The sequence below is a fragment of the Erinaceus europaeus genome, chromosome X (genome assembly GCF_950295315.1).
Source record: "Erinaceus europaeus chromosome X, mEriEur2.1, whole genome shotgun sequence".
In the NCBI taxonomy this organism is placed as follows: Eukaryota; Metazoa; Chordata; class Mammalia; order Eulipotyphla; family Erinaceidae; genus Erinaceus; species Erinaceus europaeus.
Window position 1 is genome coordinate 68,564,496 of NC_080185.1, and position 22,389 is coordinate 68,586,884.

At 37.8% G+C, this 22,389-nt stretch overlaps 1 protein-coding gene across 1 annotated transcript in view; it reads right to left on the reverse strand.

Annotated features, from left to right (window-relative positions):
- DIAPH2 (diaphanous related formin 2) overlaps positions 1-22,389 on the reverse strand; it is an 816,245-nt gene that overhangs the window by 756,851 nt on the left and 37,005 nt on the right. Inside the window, exon 4 of the mRNA XM_060182500.1 lies at positions 13,360-13,464. Coding sequence (XP_060038483.1) covers positions 13,360-13,464 — 105 coding nt within the window. The remainder of the gene's footprint in view (positions 1-13,359; positions 13,465-22,389) is intronic.

Here is a 22,389-nt window from a genome sequence, read left to right on the forward strand (position 1 = left end):
GAAAATGAAGACACAACCTATCAAAATATTTGGGACACAGCTAAGGCAATATTGAGAGGGAAACTTATAGCCATACAATCAGATATTAAACAACAAGAAAAAGCTCAAATGAACAACCTTACTGTACACCTCAAGGACTTAGAGGAAGAGGAACAAAGGAACCCTAAAGCAACCAGAAGGACAGAAATCACTAAAGTTCGAGCAGAAATAAACAACATCGAGAATAAAAGAACCAAACAAAAGATCAATAAAGCCAAATGATGGTTCTTTGAAAGATTAAACAAAATTGACAAACCCCTAGACAGACTCATCAAACAAAAAAGAGATAAGACTCAAATTAATAGAATTGTAACGATGGAGGAGATATCACAACTGACACCACAGAAATCCAAAGAATCCTGCAAAACTTCTATAAAGAACTATATGCCACCAAGCTAGAGAATCTGGAAGAAGTGGAACAATTCCTAGAAGCATATGCCCTTCCAAAACTGAACCAAGAAGGACTACAAAATCCAAATGCACCAATCACAGACAAAGAAATTGAAACCATTATTAAGAACCTCCCCAACAACAAAAGTCCTGGACCAGATGGCTTCAGTTAATACCCATACTTCTTAAGCTATTCCATAAGACTGAAGAAACAGGAATACCCCCTTCCACCTTCTATGAAGCCAACATCACCCTGATACCAAAAGCTGATAGGGACAGAACAAAAAAGGAAAACTACAAACCAATATCTCTGATGAACATAGATGCCAAAATATTAAACAAGATCTTGGCCAACTGGATACAGCAACATATCAAAAAGATTTGTCATCACAACCAAGTGGGATTCATCGCAGGAATGCAAGGCTGGTTCAACATCTGTAAGTCAATCAATGTCATTCACCACATCAATAAAAGCAAAACCAAAAACCACATGATTATCTCAATAGATGCAGCGAAAGCCTTTGACAAAATCCAACACCCATTCATGCTCAAAACTCTACAAAAAATGGGAATAGATGGGAAATTCCTCAAGACAGTGGAGTCTATATATAGCAAACCTACAGCCAACATCATACTCAATGGACAGAAGCTGAAAGCATTCCCCCTCAGATCGAGGACTAGACAGGGCTGTCCACTGTCACTGTTACTCTTCAACATAGTACTGGAAGCTCTTGCCATAGCAATCAGGCAAGAGAAAGGAATCAAAGGAATACAGATTGGAAGGGAAGACATCAAGCTCTCACTATTTGCAGATGATATGATAGTATACATAGAAAAACCTAAAGAATCCAGCAGAAAACTACTGGAAGTTATTAGGCAATATAGCAAGGTATCAGGCTACAAAATCAATGTACAAAAATCAGTGGCATTTCTTTATGCAAACACTAAATCTGAAGAAGAAGACATCCAGAAATCACTCCCATTTACTGTTTCAGCAAAATCAATCAAATACCTAGGAATAAAGTTGACCAAAGAAGTGAAAGACTTGTATGCTGAAAACTATGAGTCGCTACTCAAGGAAATAGAAACTGATACCAAGAAATGGAAAGATATCCCATGCTCATGGATTGAAAGAATAAATATCATCAAAATGAATATTATCCCCAGAGCCATATACAAATTTAATGCAATACCCATCAAAGTTCCACCAAGCTTCTTTAAGAGAATAGAACAAACACTACAATCATTTAACTGGAACCTGAAAACACCTAGAATTGCCAAAACCCTCTTAAGGAAAAGAAACAGAAATGGAGGCATCACACTCCCAGAACTTAAACTATATTATAAAGCCATCATCATCAAAACAGCATGGTACTGGAACAAAAATAGGCACACAGACCAGTGGAACAGAAATGAAAGCCCAGAAATAAATCCCCACACCAATGGACATCTAATCTTTCATAAGGGGGCCCAAAGTTCTGGAATTTCTAACTCCACCAATTACATAAGAAAAAAAAGTAATCAAAGTGTAAGAAAAGAAGTAATCACTATTTGCAGACATCCTGGTAATATGCATAGAAAATTCAGAAGAATTCAGTCTAAAATTCTTGAGAAATTGTTCAACATAACGCAAAATGCCAGGCTAAAAAAATTAATGTGACATTCACCTATACAAGTAATAAATTATAAGAAAAACATCAAAAAAAACAATAATCCCATTTGCACTAAAAAATACTTAGAAGTCGCTAACAGCGATTGCTCTGATCGCATCGTCTGCAACGGTAGAATTTTCTGCCTTTAGCAGGCCAGTAAATAAGGGGTGATACCAAAAGTGATTACAATTTAATTGGGGTTAAGAATTACAGTAAAGGTGACACGGACTAGCGGGGCACCAGAATTCCCAGGCGGCGCCGGGCAAGGCGAGTGCGCCGGACATTGTCCTCCGCCCGCGCAGGAAGGTGGCTCCTCCGCCGGTTGCAGAGCGGGGCGGGCAGAGGATCCGGAGAGAGCACTTTAGGTCGGGGGCTTCCTCTTGGGAGTCTCCAGGGTCCACCGCGACCCTGAGGGCGGATCCAAAGACTTCTTGAGTATAGCTCTCATTGGATCAAAGGACTTGGAGCTAGTTTTCATTTTTGAGAAATCCTTTAAAAAAGTCTGGAGGGGGGGGTTTCCCGGAAGATGGTGAACTGAGAAGCGGATAGCACTTGAGCTCCGGACACATCTCGTGTAAACAATAGGATTTTCTGCCTTTTGCAGGCCAGCCAATAAGGAGCCATAGCGGTGACACCAAGGTGTCTATAACTTAATTTGCGTTAAGAATTAGAGTAGGGAAAAAAATTCTTTTTTCTTCCTTTTAATTTATTTATTATTTTATTTTTATTTATATTAATTTATTTATTATTTCCTCTAGAAAACATTCTAGAGGAAATAATACATGAAAACTTCCCAGACCTGAATAACAGAAAGGATATCAAGGTTCAAGAGGCCCAGAGAGTACCAAACAGAATCAACCCAGACCTGAAGACACCAAAACACATCATAGACACAATGAGAAGAAGTAAGGATAAAGAAAGGATCCTAAAGGCTGCAAGAGAGAAACAAAAAGTCACATACAGGGGAAAACCCATAAGACTATCTGCAGATTTCTCAACTCAAACTCTAAAAGCCAGAAGGGAGTGGCAAGATATCTATCGAGCCCTGAATGAAAAAGGGTTTCAACCAAGGATAATATATCCTGCTAGACTTTCATTCAAGCTAGATGGAGGAATCAAAACCTTCTTAGACAAACGACAGTTAAAGGAGGCAACCATCACCAAGCCGGCCCTGAAAGAGGTACTAAAAGACCTCTTATAAACAAGAACATCACTATAATACTTGCAATATATCAGAGTAAACAAATTGTTTTTTAGAACAATGGCACTACAATACATTAAATCCATAATATCAATAAATGTCAATGGCTTAAACTCACCCATCAAAAGGCACAGGGTGGGGGGATGGATCAGAAAACATAACCCAACCATATGCTGCTTGCAAGAATCCCATCTGTCACAACAAGATAAACACAGGCTTAAAGTGAAAGTATGGAAAACTATCATACAGGCTAACGGTCCACAAAAAAGGGCAGGAACAGCCATTCTCATCTCAGACATGATAGATTTTAAATTAAATAAAGTAATAAAAGATAGGCAAGGACATTACATAATGATTAGAGGATCAATCAGCCAAGAAGACTTAACAATTATTAACATCTATGCACCCAACGAGGGACCATCTAAATACATTAAGCATCTACTGAAAGAATTTCAAAAATACATCAATAGTAATACAATAATAGTGGGAGACTTCAATACCCCACTCTCACACTTAGACAGATCAACAAAGCAGAGAACCAACAAAGATACAAGAGAATTGAATGAAGAGATTGACAGACTAGACCTCTTGGACATTTTCAGACTGCTCCACCCCAAAAAACTGGAATACACCTTCTTTTCAAATCCACATAACACATACTCAAGGATAGACTACACGTTAGGCCACAAAGACAGCATCAATAAATTCAAGAGCATTGAAATCATCCCAAGTATCTTCTCAGACCACAGTGGAGTAAAACTAACTTTTAACAACAAACGGAAAATTATTAAAAGACATAGAATTTGGAAACTAAACAACATGCTCCTTAAGAACCACTGGGTCAGAGACTCACTCAAACAGGAAATTCAAATGTTCCTAGAAACTAATGAAAATAAAGACACAACCTATCAAAATATTTGGGACACAGCGAAAGCAGTACTGAGAGGGAAACTTATAGCCATACAATCACATATTAAACACCAAGAAGAAGCCCAAATGAACGACCTTACTACACACCTCAAGGACATAGAGGAAGAGGAACAAAGGAACCCTAAAGCAACCAGAAGGACAGAAATCACTAAAGTTCGAGCAGAAATAAACAACATCGAAAATAAAAGAACCATACAAAAGATCAATGAAGCCAAATGTTGGTTCTTTGAAAGATTAAACAAAATTGACAAACCCCTAGCCAGACTCACCAAACAAAAAAGAGGGAAGACTCAAATTAATAGAATTGTAAACGATACAGGAGATATCACAACTGACACCACAGAAATCCAGAGAATTCTGCGAAACTTCTATAAAGAACTATATGCCACCAAGCTAGAGAATCTGGAAGAAATGGAACAATTCCTAGAAACCTATGCACTTCCAAAACTGAACCAAGAAGAACTACAAAATCTAAATGCACCAATCACAGACAAAGAAATTGAAACCGTTATTAAGAATCTCCCCAACAACAAAATTCCTGGAACAGATGGCTTCACAAACGAATTCTACAAAACTTTCAGGAAACAGTTAATACCCATACTTCTTAAGCTATTCCATAAGATTGAAGAAACAGGAATACTCCCTTCCACCTTTTATGAAGCCAACATCACCCTGATACCAAAAGCTGATAGGGACAGAACAAAAAAGGAAAACTACAGACCAATATCTCTGATGAACATAGATGCCAAAATATTAAACAAGATCTTGGCCAACCGGATACAGCAACACATCAAAAAAATTGTTCATCATGACCAAGTGGGATTCATCGCAGGAATGCAAGGCTGGTTCAACATCCGTAAATCAATCAATGTCATTCATCACATCAATAAAAGCAAAGCCAAACACCACATGATTATCTCAATAGATGCAGAGAAAGCCTTTGACAAATCCAACATCCATTCATGCTCAAAACTCTACAAAAAATGGGAATAGATAGGAAATTCCTCAAGATAGTGGAGTCTATATATAGCAAACCTACAGCCAACATCATACTCAATGGACAGAAGCTGAAAGCATTCCACCTCAGATCGGGGACTAGACAGGGCTGTCCACTGTCACCGTTACTCTTCAACATAGTATTGGAAGTTCTTGCCATAGCAATAAGGCAAGAGAAAGAAATCAAAGGGATACAGATTGGAAGGGAAGAAGTCAAGCTCTCACTATTTGCAGATGATATGATAGTATACATAGAAAGACCTAAAGAATCCAGTAGAAAGTTACTGGAAGTTGTTAGGCAATATAGCAAGGTATCAGGCTACAAAATCAATGTACAAAAATCAGTGGCATTTCTTTATGCAAACACTAAATCTGAAGAAGAAGAAGACATCCAGAAATCACTCCCATTTACTGTTTCAGCAAAATCAATCAAATACCTAGGAATAAAGTTGACCAAAGAAGTAAAAGACTTGCATGCATGAGTCGCTACTCAAGGAGATAGAAACTGATACCAAGAAATAGAAAGATATCCCATGCTCATGGATTGGAAGAATAAATATCATCAAAATGAATATTATCCCCAGAGCCATATACAAATTTAATGCAATACCGATCAAAGTTCCACCAGGCTTCTTTAAGAGAATAGAACAAACACTACAATCATTTATCTGGAACCTGAAAACACCTAGAATTGCCAAAACCATCTTAAGGAAAAGAAACAGAAATGGAGGCATCACACTCCCAGACCTTAAACTATATTATAAAGCCATCATCATCAAAACAGCATGGTACTGGAACAAAAATAGGCACACAGACCAGTGGAACAGAATTGAAAGCCCAGAAGTAAGTCCCAACACCTATGGGTATCTAATCTTTGATAAGGGGGCCCAAGTATTAAATGGAAAAAGGAGGCTCTCTTCAATAAATGGTGCTGGGAAAACTGGGTTGAAACATGCAGAAGAATGAAATTGAACCACTTTATCTCACCAGAAACAAAAATCAACTCCAAATGGATCAAAGACCTAGATGTCAGACCAGAAATTATCAAATACTTAGAGGAAAACTTTGGTAAAACACTTTCCCACATACACCTCAAGGACATCTTTGATGAATCAAACCCAATTGCAAGGAAGACCAAAGCAGAAACAAACCAATGGGACTACATCAAATTGAAAAGCTTCTGCACATCCAAATAAACTATTAAACAAACAGAGAGACCCCTCACAGAATGGGAGAAGATCTTCATATGCCAGACATCAGACAAGAAACTAATAACCAAAATATATAAAGAGCTCAGCAAACTTAGCCGCAAAAAAGCAAATGACCCCATCCAAAAATGGGCAGAGGAAATGAACAAAACATTCACCACAGAGGAGATCCAAAAGGCTAACAAACATATGAAAAACTGCTCTAGGTCACTGATTGTCAGAGAAATGCAAATTAAGACAACACTAAGATACCACCTCACTCCTGGAAGAATGGCATACATCAAAAAGGACAGCAGCAACAAATGCTGGAGAGGATGTGGGGACAGAGGAACCCTTTTACATTGCTGGTGGGAATGTAAATTGGTACAGCTTCTGTGGAGAGCAGTCTGGAAAACTCTCAGAAGGCTAGACATGGACCTTCCATATGACCCAATAATTCCTCTCCTGGGGTTATACCCCAAGGACTCCATAACACCCAACCAAAAAGAGGTGTGTACTCCTATGTTCATAGCAGCACAATTCATAATAGTTAAAACCTGGAAGAAACCCAGGTGCCCAACAACAGATGAGTGGCTGAGAAAGCTGTGGTATATATACACAATGGAATACTATGCAGCTATCAAGAACAATGAACCCACCTTCTCTGACCCATCTTGGACAGAGCTAGAAGGAATTATGTTAAGTGAACTAAGTCAGAAAGATAAAGATGAGTATGGGATGATCCCACTCATCAACAGAAGCTGACTTAGAAGATTGGAAAGGGAAACTAAAAGCAGGACCTGATCAAATTGTAAGTAGGGCACCAAAGTAAAAACCCAGTGGTGAGGGGTAGACATGTAGCTTCCTGGGCCAGTGGGGGGTGGGAGTGGGCAGGAGGGATGGGTCACAGTCCTTTGGTGGTGGGAATGGTGTTTATGTACACTCCTAGCAAAATGTAGACATATAAATCAGTAGTTAATTAATATGAGAGGGGGAAATCAATTGTATGTCTCAAAGGTTCTCAAAAGACAAACTGAATCTTTTTAATATATAGGCTACGTATTTGATATGTGGACTCTCTCAAAAGCCTAGACAAAGTAGATTAGAAGCTTCCAATAGCACAGCTATATACAAGATACTGGGTACTGTACAGCAAACTGTAACAAAGGGACTTTTCAAAGTTAACCCAATTAACAAATAATGTGATAATAATATTAACTATTGATTGTCTTTTTGAACCCTAAGACAGCAGGAACCTCACATCTTCACTATAGAGCCCCTACTTCCCCCAGTCCTGGCACCCTTGGATAGGGCCCACTTTCCCGTATGCATCTCCCAATCCAAACCAAATAATATTGCATCCGCCGATCACAACCTAACCAAAGCAACGATTGCCATCTCAACATGCTTCACCTCAGACTGTATCCAGAGACTTCACGTGTGGAATGACAACCCTTCAGCTTCATTACTCGGGTGAGACCTTTCCTTTAATAGTACACTCTAATTTCATCTCAGGTAGTTCACTTTCTAACAAAGTCCCACAACCTAGATATACACCAGTTTCTGTGAGAGAGAGCTTATGTTCACACGTATCCATAAACTACTGCAAAATATATACCTGAAAGCAGTATTACACTAGAGTTTGCAGTGAGTACCTCCCTAACACTTCCTCTCCACTATTCCAAGCTTGGGATCCATGATTGCTCAACAAATTGTTTGGCTTCGTATGTTAACTCTCTTTTCAATCACCAGGTTCCAGATGCCACCAGGATGCTGGCTAGGCTTCCCTGGATTGAAGACCCCACCAATGTGTCCTGGAGCTCAGCTTCCCCAGAGACACACCCTACTAGGGAAAGAGAGAGGCAGACTGGGGGTATGGACCGACCAGTCAACGCCCATGTTCAGCGGGGAAACAATTACAGAAGCCAGACCTTCTACCTTCTGCAACCCTCAACGACCCTGGGTCCATGCTCCCAGAGGGATAGAGAATGGGAAAGCTACCATGGGAGGGGTTGGGTTATGGGGATTGGGTGGTGGGAATTGTGTGGAGTTGTACCCCTCCTACCTTATGCTTTTGTTCACTAATCCTTTCTTTAATAAAAAATTTAAAAAAAAAATAAGAGTCACAGAAAAAAAAAGAAATAACTTTCATAAAGGAAGTGAAAGACTTATATACATTTATTTGTGCTATGTACAAGAGGTACTATGAAGAAAAGACAGAAATAAATGGAAAAACATTCCATTCTCATAACTGGCAGAATTAGCAGTATTAAAAAGGCCATCTTACCCTAAGCAATATAAAGCTCAATACAAGCACTATCAAAAGGAGACAAGGTTCTTAAAAAAAAAAAATATATATATATATATATATATATATATATATATATATATATATATATATATTATAAACACTAACATGGAAACACAAAGACCAAGAATTGCCAAAGCAATTCAGAGAAAAAAATGAACAAGAACAGAAGCATCAGGTTTCCTGACTTTTAACTATATTATAAGCCCATAACAACCAGAACTGTGTTATACTGGAACAAAAAAAGGCACAGGTCAATGGTTTAGAAATTGAATACCCAGAAGGAAGTAAGCAAACAGCCAGACAGTTAATTTATGACAAAGAGGTCCAAAATATTAAAAGGAGAAAGAATCTTTTCAATAAACGGTGTCATGAAAATTGGATAACTAAATATAGAATAAAAATAGGACCACTACATGTCACTATGTACAAAAAAAAGAATAGAAAATGAGTCAAAGATTTAGATGTTAGACAGGAAAGCACAAAATCATAGAAGATAATACTGTCACAACAAATGCATCGTGTCTACTTTGGAAATGTTTTTCAAGACTCAAATCCAATAGTGAATAAAAAAGAAAGGAAAAGCTAAATTAATGAGAATATATAAAATTAAAAAGCTTCCATATACCAACTGGAATTATCATAACACAAAGATACACTCTGAATGGCAAAACACATAAACATACCACATGTCAATGGTTTAATAACAAAAATATATAAAGAACTCACAAAGCACCACCAAAATCAAGCAACCTCATTAAAAAGTGGGGGGATCAGAGCCCTTCCCCTCTAGGGAAAGACAGAAACAGGCTGGATGGATGGTATGGATTGATCTGTTAACACCCATGTCCAATGGAGAAGCAATTACAGAATCCAGACCTCCCACCTTCTGCACCCCATAAAGATCTTTGATCCATACTCCTAGAGGGATAAAGAATAGAGAAGCTTCCAATGTAGGAGATTGGATGTGGAGCTCTGGTGGTGGGAACTGCATGGAATTGTACCCCTTTTATCCTACAATCTTGTGAATCAATTTAAAAAAAAAGAAAAGAAACAAAAAAATGGGAGATACTTGAGTACACTGCTAACAAAAGAATTTCAGATGACAGGTATATGAAAAAATGCTTAAGGTTAACATTGACCCCCACTACAATCCTAGGTGTATTTCCTCTCTAACTTGAGGCCAGACACTATAAACCTAATACCAGTTTGGATACAACAAATAACACTTAATGCCTTAACAACTGAAAGAAAGACTAAGCTCCTCAGATAAAGGACTACAGAAGCTGTATAAGAACAAGAGACTGGATCATTTAATGATGGCCTTTTTCGTCAATACGCTACCCCATCATCCGTGGCTCTAGTCAGGGAATCCTTGAATTCCCACATAGATACCATGGTTTTAGACCTTGAATAGATTCCCCTATCCACCATCACTAGTCACTTTCATCAGGAACATTATCATAAGCCCTCTTCTGGGCCTCTCCAGGGCCTTATCTTCACTATAAAGCAGCAATGGTAGGGGTTTTTCCATTCTAGAAAGGGAGGCTTGGTCATCCTACCCTGCTACTTGAGGAAAACTGGTCCTAAAATGAGTGCATCCTAGAATGTTCCCTGCTGTGACCATGAACTGTGAGCTCAGACTGACAGGGACTCAGGTTACACAGGCTCCTGTGATAAATGTGAATATATGTGGGCCCTGGGTTAGACCAATGGGGTAAACAGTTAATTATATTTATATACTTTCTTCAAGTTTGGGAACTACTCTCTGCCCTAATCTAGCTTTCTAGCCCTGTATCAACTGTTGACACAATTTTCCCAGACATTATTTTTAGTCCACGTGCAGGTTAGCTATCAAACTCAAGCAAAATGTACAAAAGTCATGGGCCCCTAGGCACATACCTAAAATAGACTTCCACACATCTTTCCACCTTAAGATCCCTATTCTCACCTGCTCTGACTGGTCCTGCTTTATCTCCTACCACCTTTAAGCCACCGATCTGCAGATGCCACTGATTCCATCCTGACTTCCCTTGGCAAAGGACCTCATCAATGTGTCCTGGAACACATCTATGTGTCACCTCTCCAAAGCTCCACTCCACTAGGGAAAGACAGAAACAGGCTTGAGGTATAGACAGAACTGCTAAAGCTCATGTCCAGTGGAGAAGCAATTACAGAAGCCAGAACTCCCACCTTCTGTACACCATAAAGAATTTTGGTTCATACCCCCAGAGAAGAAGAAATGTTAGATGAAGATGATTAGAGAGCTCTGAACTCCAATTACAACAAGATACATAGAAAAAAGAGGGGAAAAGGAGGGGCATTCAGAAGTAGTAATAGGTGTGAACTAGAAAGGAAAAGAAGACAGGACCACAGGGGGAAAAAAAGGGCAAATATATATAAATACTAACATTTACAGAAATAATAGTCAACTAGTATCTGTGACCTTGCAAGAACTATTGCAGTTCCCAATGGAAGGAACGGGGACACAGAACTCAGGTGGTAGGAATGGTGTGGGATTATACCCCTGTTATTTTATAATTTATTAAATCACTAATAAACCATAAAAAAGAAATACAGTAAGGGTAAATATGGGAGGAAACCATAGTGGCCTGTAGTTTCTCATAGCAAATTTGGAGGCTAAGCATTGGTGAAGGGGATGTTAAGTGGTGGGTAAGAATTCAATATGTTTTAATGAACCAGGATGACAGTTTGGAAAAGAGGTAGATGTACTGACACCCATCTTGAGAAATACAGGACAACAGTGACAACAGCCCTGTGACCAAGACTTCCTGAATAATAAAGTAATAAGAAAGTATATAGATTAACAAAAAAGGCAAAAATAATTTTAAAACACATGATAATTTGTATATTATTTAATGTGCTTTGTGCTCAGATTTAACTACATAAATTTATTAATATGTTTGCCTTTAAGAGTCTGATAAGTAACACTGAATGTATATTCTGCATTAGCTAAACTATTTTTCTGTGAACAATAGCTTGAGTATAAAACATAAAAAAATATTCAGTAGAGTTGCAAAGTAAAATCCTATACCTAATTCTATTCAAAGCAATGCTCGTGGGAAATTTCACTTATCACTTGAGAAATATTTCTGCCCTTATATACCAGAAGCAATTTTTTTAAAAAAAAGCATGTTCTTGCTCAACTCTGGCAGAACCGCAAAGCACTATGTTTAAATAGCTCAACATTCAGATCTTGCTTGCTTAAAATAAACTATGAAATTAGTAGTATCATAGAATTCAGGAAAAGGGTGGGGAGAGATAGCATAATGGTTGTGCAAAGAGACTCTCCTGCTTGAGGCTCCAAAGTACCAAATTCAATCTCTTGTACCACCACAATCCACAGTTGAGCAGTGAATAAATAGTAAATAAATAAATAAATATCTGAAAAAAAAGTATTCAGAAAAATGTTTCAGTATTTTCACTGCAATTATTGTACGTAAATTGCATTAAAAGCATAACCAAATATTTCACAATATATTTGCTTTCTTTTTAAAAATTAATTTGTATTTATTTACTTATTTTGCCTCCAGGGTTAGTGCTGGGACTTAGAGTCAACACTACAAATCCACTGCTTCTGGAGATTTTTCTTTTCTATTTTATTTGATAGATCAGAGAGAAATTAAAGAGGGAATGGGGAGACAGAGGGGAAACAAAAAGATAGCCATCTGCCGCCCTGCCCACCACTTGTGAAACATCCCCCAACCCCCTGCAGGTAGGGGTTGGAACCTGGGTCCTTGCATATGGTACTATGTGCATTTAACCAGGTATGCTACTGCCCGGCCCCCATAAGATATTTTCCTGCCAACCGGACTTCCTTGGACAGATGACCCCACAAATGTGCCCTGGAGCTCCACTTCCTCAGAGCCCCACCCCACTAGGGAAAGAGAAAGGCTGGGAGTATGGGTCAACCTGCCAACACCTATGTTCAGCGGGGAAGCAATTACAGAAGCCAGACCTTCTACCTTCTGTACCCAATAATGACCCTGGGTATATACTCCCAGAGGGCTAAAGAATAGGAAAGCTATCAGGGAAGGGGAAGGGATATGGAGCTGTGGTGGTGGGAATTGTACCCCTGTTATTCTATGGTCTTGTCGGTGTTTCCATTTCATAAATAAATACATTAAAATTTAAAAAGAAATAAAGATAATAAAACAATTTTTAAAAAGATATTTTCCAGTGGAAAACTATTTAATTATTTGGTCAACTCTTTAAACTCAAATTTTGAATAATTTAAATGTAAATGTTGTGTCAGAAACATGTAAATATGTATATACTCACACATGAGATCACTGTCAGTACATTTACAATGTATACCTACTTATAATTGTATGTAGAATACATATACAAATAATGATTTTGAGATGGGAAAAGCTTTTTCATTCTTACTCTAAATCTTTAGTAAATTCTACCCTTAAATTCAATGAAAACTAACTCAGAATCTTTTATGATTTGTCTTATTCTAAAATATATACTCAAAATGTAAAAACTACAGATTTTCGCAGTAGTTGATATCTGAGTATATGAGATAAGGACTTGAAGATACAAGGTGGTTTCTGTTTTTTTTTTTTTTTTTTTTCATTAGCAGATAATTCTAAGCCTTTAAGTTGGGGCCAAGAAAGTCTCACTACTTACAGATTTAGCAGTAGCAGAAATATACTGGACAACCATCTCACGCTTGGTGGTAAAATCTTTGTTTCGTAAAGGAGCTTTACGTTCTTCATTAAGGTTCATGTCCTCCTATTAGAAAAAAACATCTACAGTGAACATTTATATATTTCTGCTTAAAAATTTCAAAAATGACTGATATGCCAATATTCTGCAACTTAAAATAGTAACTAAAATAAATAAATAAATAAAACTAAGTAAATAGTCATAACTGAAAACAGTAGTACTGTAGTACATCACTATTATTTTTCACTCTATATAGTAAAATTTACATAAACTTCACCATATATTTTTGGTCCATAACTTTAATTGGTATGTAAATGACCGTAAATTAAAATATTTAAACTATTCCACAGGAAACAGAGCTTATAGTTTATATATACAAGCACAAACCCTATAACTTTAGCAAAGCTACTTATTTTCTATAGCAAAAGAAATAAATACTTTACTACTCGGCATATAGGCACATATATATAAATTTATGATTATCATCTTAGAAAAGCATATATGATTTACAAATTTACAGTAAATATACATTTATAATATATGTGCATTGAAGAAAAAGACATAAGAAGCTACCGAATTTCAAAAAGTGAAAAAAAAAATCATAAGTAGTTAGCTATAAATAGGTAACAAAAAAAATCAATTCAAGAACACACAGTTGTGTGGTTTAATAATCCTTAATCTGGCTGGTAATCTGCCTGTCATTTTAAATTTATACATATATACGTATTTCTATATTATTTTCATTACATAATAGTTAATTTTGGAACTCAAATTAAACCTTGAATTTATTAACACGTTTGAAGGATCACAAAACCAAGCTAGAAATGACTGTTACAGAAAAAAATAAATAAATCAAGTGCTGGAGTAACAGCTCATCAGGTAGGGAGAATCCCTAGTCATGCCACTGACCCAGGTTTGAACCCTAGCAACACACAGGAGGTACTACAGCAGTGGAGGAAGCTAGAGTGCTTTTCTTCTCCCTTTGTCTCTCTATTTAAAATGAAAAGCAAAGAGGCTCAGAGTGGTGTAGCCATATATGTGTAAAATCTTGACTTTAGCAACCTCACAACACTTCAGTTCTGGTGAGATCTTTCCTGAAAGATGGGACTACCTACATCCAACTAAGTAACAGATACCGGATATAGGCTAGGGTTTAGGGTACTGGGTACAAGTGTACATGTATCCATAAGTAAGGGATAATAATATAACTCAAAGTGAAAGTGCTCAATGAAAGCTTAAATGCCTAAACAAGGCATCATAAATTCTCTAATCCATTGGATTTATACCAAATTAGCTACCTAACAGAAAGGCCCAAAGAAGACAAATCACAAAAACCTAATTCTGGTTGGGTTGAACAAATGACACTCAATGTTTAAACAACTGGGAGAATGTCTAAGGTCATCAGATAAAGAGAAGACTACAAAACTTGGATGAGGCTAAGAGACTGGCCCACTTAATAACGGCTCTTTTGGACAACATCACAGGCCTCATCATGTGGGGCCCTAGTTAGGGAATCCTTGAACTCCCACACAAATATAATGAGCCTAGACCTCTAATAGATCTCTCTCCACCACCACTGGTCACTTACATCAGGATCATCATCATAAGCCCTCTTGTGGGCCCTCCCAGAATACTGTCCTCACCATAAAGAAGCAACAGTAGGGATAGTCCCATCTCTGAAGGGAGATTGGGGTATCCCGCCCTGCCACTTGAAGAAGACTGGTCCTGAATGAGTACAACTCGCAGTGTTCTTAACTGTGATGAGGAGCTGTGGCTCAGACCAATAGGAACTCAGAGGTTACATAGGCACTGGTGCTAAATATATATATATGGGCCCTGGGTCAGGTGGATAAAGGTAAATAGTTTATTTTATCCACACATTTTTTTCCCAAGAATGGGAGCTACTCAATGCCCTAATCCAACTTTCTAGCCCTTTTTTCTACTCTGACACCATTTTCTCAGAAAATATTTTTATCCAACTTCAGGCCAGCTGTCTAACTCAAGCAAAACTACCATAATTGTATGCTGCCAGGAACATGCCTAAGATGGACTTCCTAGCTTCCTTCTACCCTAAAATCCCTAATCTCATCTGCTCTATTACTACTTTTTGGTTCCTGTTCATTAACCATTTTGTTTCACTTTATGTCCTGCCACTTTCCAGACACCAAATTGCAGATGCCACCATAATTTCATCCTGACTTCTCTGGGCAGATGACCTTACCTTTGTGTCTTGGAACCTTGCCTCTCCAGAGCTCTAGCCTATTAGGGAAAGACAGAAACAGGTTGGGGGTATGGATCAACCTGACAATGCCCACATCCAGTGGTGAAGCAATTACAGAAGACAGATGTCCTACCTTCTGTACCCTAAAAACAACTTTGATGCATACTCGCAGTGGGGAAGAAGTAATAGGAGGAAGAAGATCAGAGGGCTCTGAACTCCAGCTCCATCAGTACCCAAAAGAGAGCAGGAAAAAGAGAGGGAAATTTGGAAGCAGTAATGGTGTTATGAGTGGGTTGGAGGGGGAGAGAAAAAGGGACCTGGAAGAAAAAGGGGCAATCATGTACAAACGTAGAAAGATAGCTGTAGAGATGATGGTTGGCCCATGTCTACAACCTTAGAGGAGCTATGGTGGTTTTCAGTGGAGAGACTGAAGATTCAGAACTCGTGTCGGGAACAGTGTGGCATTATACCCCTGTTAACATGTAATTTTGTAAATCAATGTTAAATCACTAATAAAATTTTTTAAAAAATGGTATTGGGAAAAATGAGTTGAAATGTGCAGAAAACTGAAACTGAACTACTACAATTCACCACACACAAATGTAAACTCCAAACAGATAAATAATATGAATGTTAAATCTTAAGTCATCGAAGATTTAGAGGAAAATATTCCAGAACTCATTTTAGTATAAGTTTTAGAGGTGTCTTCTATGACTCAAATCTAATATCAAGAAAAATAAAAATAAGCCAATGGTCTTTTAACAAGGAACCTCAAAACATCAAATGAAAAAAGCAGAGCCTATTTGGCATATGGTGTTGGGAAAACTGGGACTACATCAAACCAAAAAGTTTCTGCACAGTAAAAGGAAGCACTAGCAAAGCAGAGAGGCTCACCACAGATAGAGAGCTGATAAACAAGAACTTACTACATTCTACAATACAAAGTCAACCCCATTGAGAAAAAGAGGAAAGGTATAAGCAGAATATTCTCCAAATAAGAATTCCAAAGGGCCAACACACACACACACACACACAAACACACACACACACACACACACACTCTCACCGATAATTAGGGAAATGCAAATAAAAACAACAATGAAACAACATGATATACCCGTGAAACTGTCCTTTATTAGAAGAGACAGAAACAGCAACTGTTGGAGAAGCAATGGAGAGAAAACTGACACTCCTACACTGCTAGTAAGAATGTACATTGGTCAGGTTTGAGCCTGCCCCCCCCCCCACACACACACACACAAAACCTCATACACACAGGCCAGAAAGCTTCAGTGCTATGGTGTCTTTCTTTCCCTTTCTCCATCTATCTCTGACTCTTTCTATCTGAAAATGCGTTCCCAAAGCAGCAAATCCCTAGTGATATAAAATGAAATAAAATAGCATCACTTATCAGAGTAAGATAAGATTATTTCTGAATGTTGCTTTCTATCCCTTGAGGTTTTGTTTTCTTGTTTTTTGTTTGTTTTGCTTTGTTTTACCAAAAGCATCACCAGAATGTAGCATTACCAAAAAAAATCTAAATAATAAGTTGTGTTAGCAATTTAAAGGTAATTAACTTCTTGCCAACTATCTCATACACTATTAATATGCATAATGTATATTTTATTCAACTATTTAAGATGTTTGCCATTTTGGAACATATCATTGTAAAATAAAGATTACGTCAGCAGACTAAATATTATAGTTCTCCAAAGTCTAAAAAAAGCTAATTACCAAGAATATCACACAAAAAAATAAAAATCAAAGGAAACAAGACTGTCAAAAAAAATTAAACAGGACAAGAATAACAATTACATTATTTGTACAAGAAAGAACACCTGCAGGAGTGAAATAACAAAAGGGAAGTTTCCCATCTGAAAATCTATTTATGTTTCAGAAAGAGAACAGCTTAAGTGTTTTCTCCCAATCAAAATAGCATTTTAAGAGTTTTCCATTACTAAATTGTTGGCCTCTTTCTTTTCAAAGGATTTTGTGCAAAAAGTGATTGCAGACTATTTTTTATCCCATGTTGGTTTTATGTACTCCCCAAAGTACCCTTGTTGTTTAGTTGGCAAGGACACATCCCAGTGGCAGAAGGAATATATCTGACCAAAATCTGCATGGCCAGTCCTGGAACTAAAGCAGGCATAAGGAAAGGTAAAGTGTGGGCAGCTGACAGCTAAATCATAAAGTAAGCATTGAATCTCTGAACATAGCTTCCACTATATAGCGAAACCACTGAGGTCTAGATTTAGGCAGAAACTCTAGAGAGGTCATATATATACACACCACATAATACCAGCCCCAGGGTCCCACCACTCAATATATAAACAAAGAAAAATCTAGTAACCCTAACAGTACCACCCCTGCTGGCCCACAATAACCAGCACAATACATACACTAAAAAACAGAGAATCTGCAAAAACAAAATCTAAAATATGAAAAATAATACAAAATAAATGAAAGAGAAGGTTTCCAGGAAATTATAAACATTGAGAGCCTATCAATGAACTACTACAGAAAACTCATATGGACAGACATTTCACTGAGAAAGAGATCCAGAAGTCCAACAGATATATGTGAAGGTGCTCAAAGTCACTGATCATCAGAGAAGTACAAATAAAGACAACAATGATATACCACTTTATACCTGTGAGAATATGATACATCAGAAAGGACAGAAATGACAAATGTTGGAGAGAGTATAGAGAAAAAGGCACACTTCTCCACTACTAGTGGGAGTGCATTATGGTCCAACCATTGTAAAAAGCAATTTGGAGACTTATTGGGATGTTAGGAATTGGCCTACCCTATGACCCAGCAATTCCTTTACAGGGGATTTACCGAAAGGAGATAAAAATACCTATCAGAAAACATCTGTGTATATCTGTGTGCATAGCAGCACAGTTTGTATTTGCCATAACCTGGAAGCATACCAAATACCCAACATCAGACGAATGGTTTAAAAAAAGAAATATATATATTACTCAGCTGTTAAAAGTAATGAGGTTGTCTCTTTTGCATCCTCTTGGGTGAAACTCAAAGGATGAATATCAGATGTTCTCACTTATTAGCAGGAATAGCACAAAGTGAAACAGACTGAACATGGTGTACTGTACCAAAGCAAAGGACTTTGGGGAGGGAGAGCACGAAGTGAAACATGGACTGAATGTTGTGTATTACACCAAAGCAAAGTACTCTCGGAAGGGAGGGATAGGGAGGATAGGAAGAAAACTGTAGGGGCCTATTGTATAATAAAATTGTATGCATATGTCAGTGATTATACTGTAAAGCATCAACCCCTTTAATACAAAGAATTAAAGAAAACTCATTATGATGGCTATCCAAGAATCTAAGCATAGTATGGAGAACCATACTGAATAACTGAAAGGATATTTCACTAAGGAGTTAGGAAACACAAAAGAGGGGCTCAAAAAAGCTCTCTAAGAAATTAGAAAGCATAGAAGAATTTCAATCAGAGTTCACCAAGCACTTAGGCAGTATAAAAGAAAAACTTCAAACCAAATTGTAGGGTGTGAAAGACACTTTGAGTGCAGTACAGCTCAGGTAGCAGGCTTAGGAAGTAGACTAACAATGAAACAGAGGAGAGAATATCTAAGCTAGAAGATATAATTAGCACACTTTCAATTTAAAGATGACAGAGATGAAAGGTTTAGAAAGAATGAAGCAATTCTTTGTGAAATAGCAGACTTCATCAAAATGTTGAATGTAAGAGTGATAGGTATTCCTGAGGAAGAGGGCAGGGTGAAGGGAACAGAGACTATATTCAAGAAAAGTATAGCTAAGAATTTACCTCACCTGGTCAATAAGTATCCAGGAAGCATAGTGTACAATCAGGTTCCTAAATGCAAAAAACCAATACCAAGGAACACCATTGTAAATCTATCAAAATTCAATGACAAGGAAAAGATACTGAAGGCCTCTAGGGAAAAGAAAGAAGTCATATTCAAATGGAGTTATAAGACTACCATCAGACTTCTCTTCACAAATACTAGAAGCAACAAGAGAATGAGATAATATAGTCAAAGTACTAATAGCTAAGAACTGCTAGCCACAGATATTCTACCTTGCAAATTATCCTTCAAATATGAGGAAGAAATAAAAATCTTATCAGCAATACAAAAGCTAAAGGAATTTGCCAAGATCAACCTAACCTTACAAAAATTACTTAAAGGAGTCACATAAGAAAAGAAGAATCAAAGAATATTATGCTTAATGATTTAAGTAAGGAGGTAAAGGACAACTACAGAATGGTTTAACTCATATATGGAATTAGAGAACTAAACACATGAACTTGAGACATGTTCACATGCTGCTGAGAATGGCAGGCGACAGGAGAAAATTATTAGAGCGCTATTCTTAAGTAGGTAAAAAGGAATGGAATCTTGTATACAATTGGAAAGACTGAAGCATAAAAAGTTAATCTAGGGAGTCGGGCGGTAGCACAGCAGGTTAAGTGCACATGGCACAAAGCACAAGGACCTGTGTCAGGATCTCAGTTCAAGCCCCGGCTCCCCACCTGCAGGGGGGTTGCTTCACAGGCAGTGAAGCAGGTCTGCAGGTGTCTATCTTTCTCTCCCCCTATTTGTCTCCTCCCCCTGTTTCTCTCTGTTCTGTTCAACAACAACGACATCAATAACAACAATAACTACAACAATAAAAAGGGCAAAAAAGGGGAATAAATAAACATTAAAAAAAGAAAAAAGTTAATCTATAGTGACAGGCAGCAAAACAAAGTGTGTGAATATTAATAATATTAACTAGCTAGATGTGGTAGTAGGAGTATGTGGAAATTTTGTTTTGATTGCTTCCATTTTCTTAGCAAATTATTCAATGAACAAAGACAGTGACAATTTCTGCAGAAATAGTCACACAGGAACACATTTAAGGGAATACAGTAGGGGCATATAAAATGACTGCCTGAAAACAATTGAAAAGTCAATTTGGAGCTTTAGATAAGGAATATGTGGGGAGTTGGGTGGTAGTGCAGTGGGTTAAGCACACATGGCAGAAAGCACACAGACCAGCATAATGATCCCAGTTGAGTGCCCAGCACCCCACGTGCAGGGGAGTCACTTCACAGGCAGTGAAGCAGTTCTGCAGATGTCTATCTTTCCCCTTTTCTGTCTTCCCCTCCTCTCTCCATTTCTCTCTGTCCTATCCAGCAATGACAACACCAGTAACAATAACAATAATAGTAACTACAACAATAAAACAACAAGGGCAACAAAAGGGAATAAATAAATAAACATTTTAAAAAATCCGAGTTGGGAGTTGGGCGGTAGGTAGTGCAGTGGGTTAAGCACACATGGCGTGAAGCACAAGGACCTGTGGAAGGATCCCGGTTCAGGCCCCTGGCTCCCCACCTGCAGGGGCATCGCTTCACAGGTGGTGAAGCAGGTCTGCAGGCGTCTATCTTTCTCTCTTCCTCTCTGTCTTCCCCTCCTCTCTCCATTTCTCTCTGTCCTAATTAACAACGATGACTTCAATAACTACAACAACAATAAAAAACAACAAGGGTAACAAAAGGGAAAATAAATAAATGGAAAAAAAATTTTTAAAAAAAACACCTTAGAGAGTGATATTGTCCAAATTAGGAAGAAAATAACTAGAGAACAACTGATAACACAGATGCAAGTGCCAGTGCAAGATGATAGTACACACATCTGGGATATTATACACAAACCTAAGATTAAAAAAAATAGAGTGCAACATTACTAAGTCCTTGATCTCTATCTACAGACCTAAAGGGGTGCTAAAGGGAGAGGAGAAACTTAGAGATGGAGAAATGGGAGAGGAAGGAAGGGGTAAATAGGAGGGAAGGAAGGGGGGAGGAATCTAGGTCACAGGCTATAAAATCTTAGAGGCATGCTAGGAAATATTGTTTTGATTAACTTGTTTATAGAAACAAACTTGGTTGAATTAATTTTGATGTTCTATTATTTTTTTTAACTCTCTGTACTGCCAATTCTATTTCACATACCGAACTAGATATTGTGCTATTTTCAGCAAAGTGGATTTAGGATTGTTTTGTTTTGTAGTTAAAGAAGTACAAATGAATTAATTATAAAAGTTGACTCAATGTGTCACAGACTACTATACACAAAGAGAACAAATAACAATAATTACAAAGACAGTTCTATTTTTAGCAGCTCTTAATGGAAAATGATTAGCATGTTTTAGTTCAAAAATTAAATCATTTTTGGTCCTAGACCTCAAAGAAATCCCTCTCTCCATTGTTACCGGTCATTTCTATCAGGAACAACACAATAGATCCCTTTGTGGGCCCCCGTAGGACCTTGCCCTCAACTTGGATCAACAATGGTAGAGAATGCCCCATCCTCTGAAGGGAGGCTAGACAATATACTCTATGCTACACCTGAGGAAGATGGGTCCTGATATTGGGGCAACTTGGAACGTTCCTACTTATGACCACAGAATGTGAGCTCAGATCTACAGGGATGCAGAGGTCACATAGGCTCCTAAGCTGAATATGGGCCCCAGATCCCAACAAACTGATGGGGTTTATAGTCAACAATATTTATACCCCTTTCCCATATTTGGGAGCTACTCTCTTCCCTGATCCAGCTTTCTGGTCTTTTTTTCAGTCATGACATCATCTCCCCAGACAATAACTTGGATCCACATGCATATCAGATTTCAGGCTCAGGGGAAAAAAAGAAAAAGAAAAAAACTAGTATAGCCACAGGCCCTCTGGAATGTAACTAAAATATGCCTCCTAGCTATCT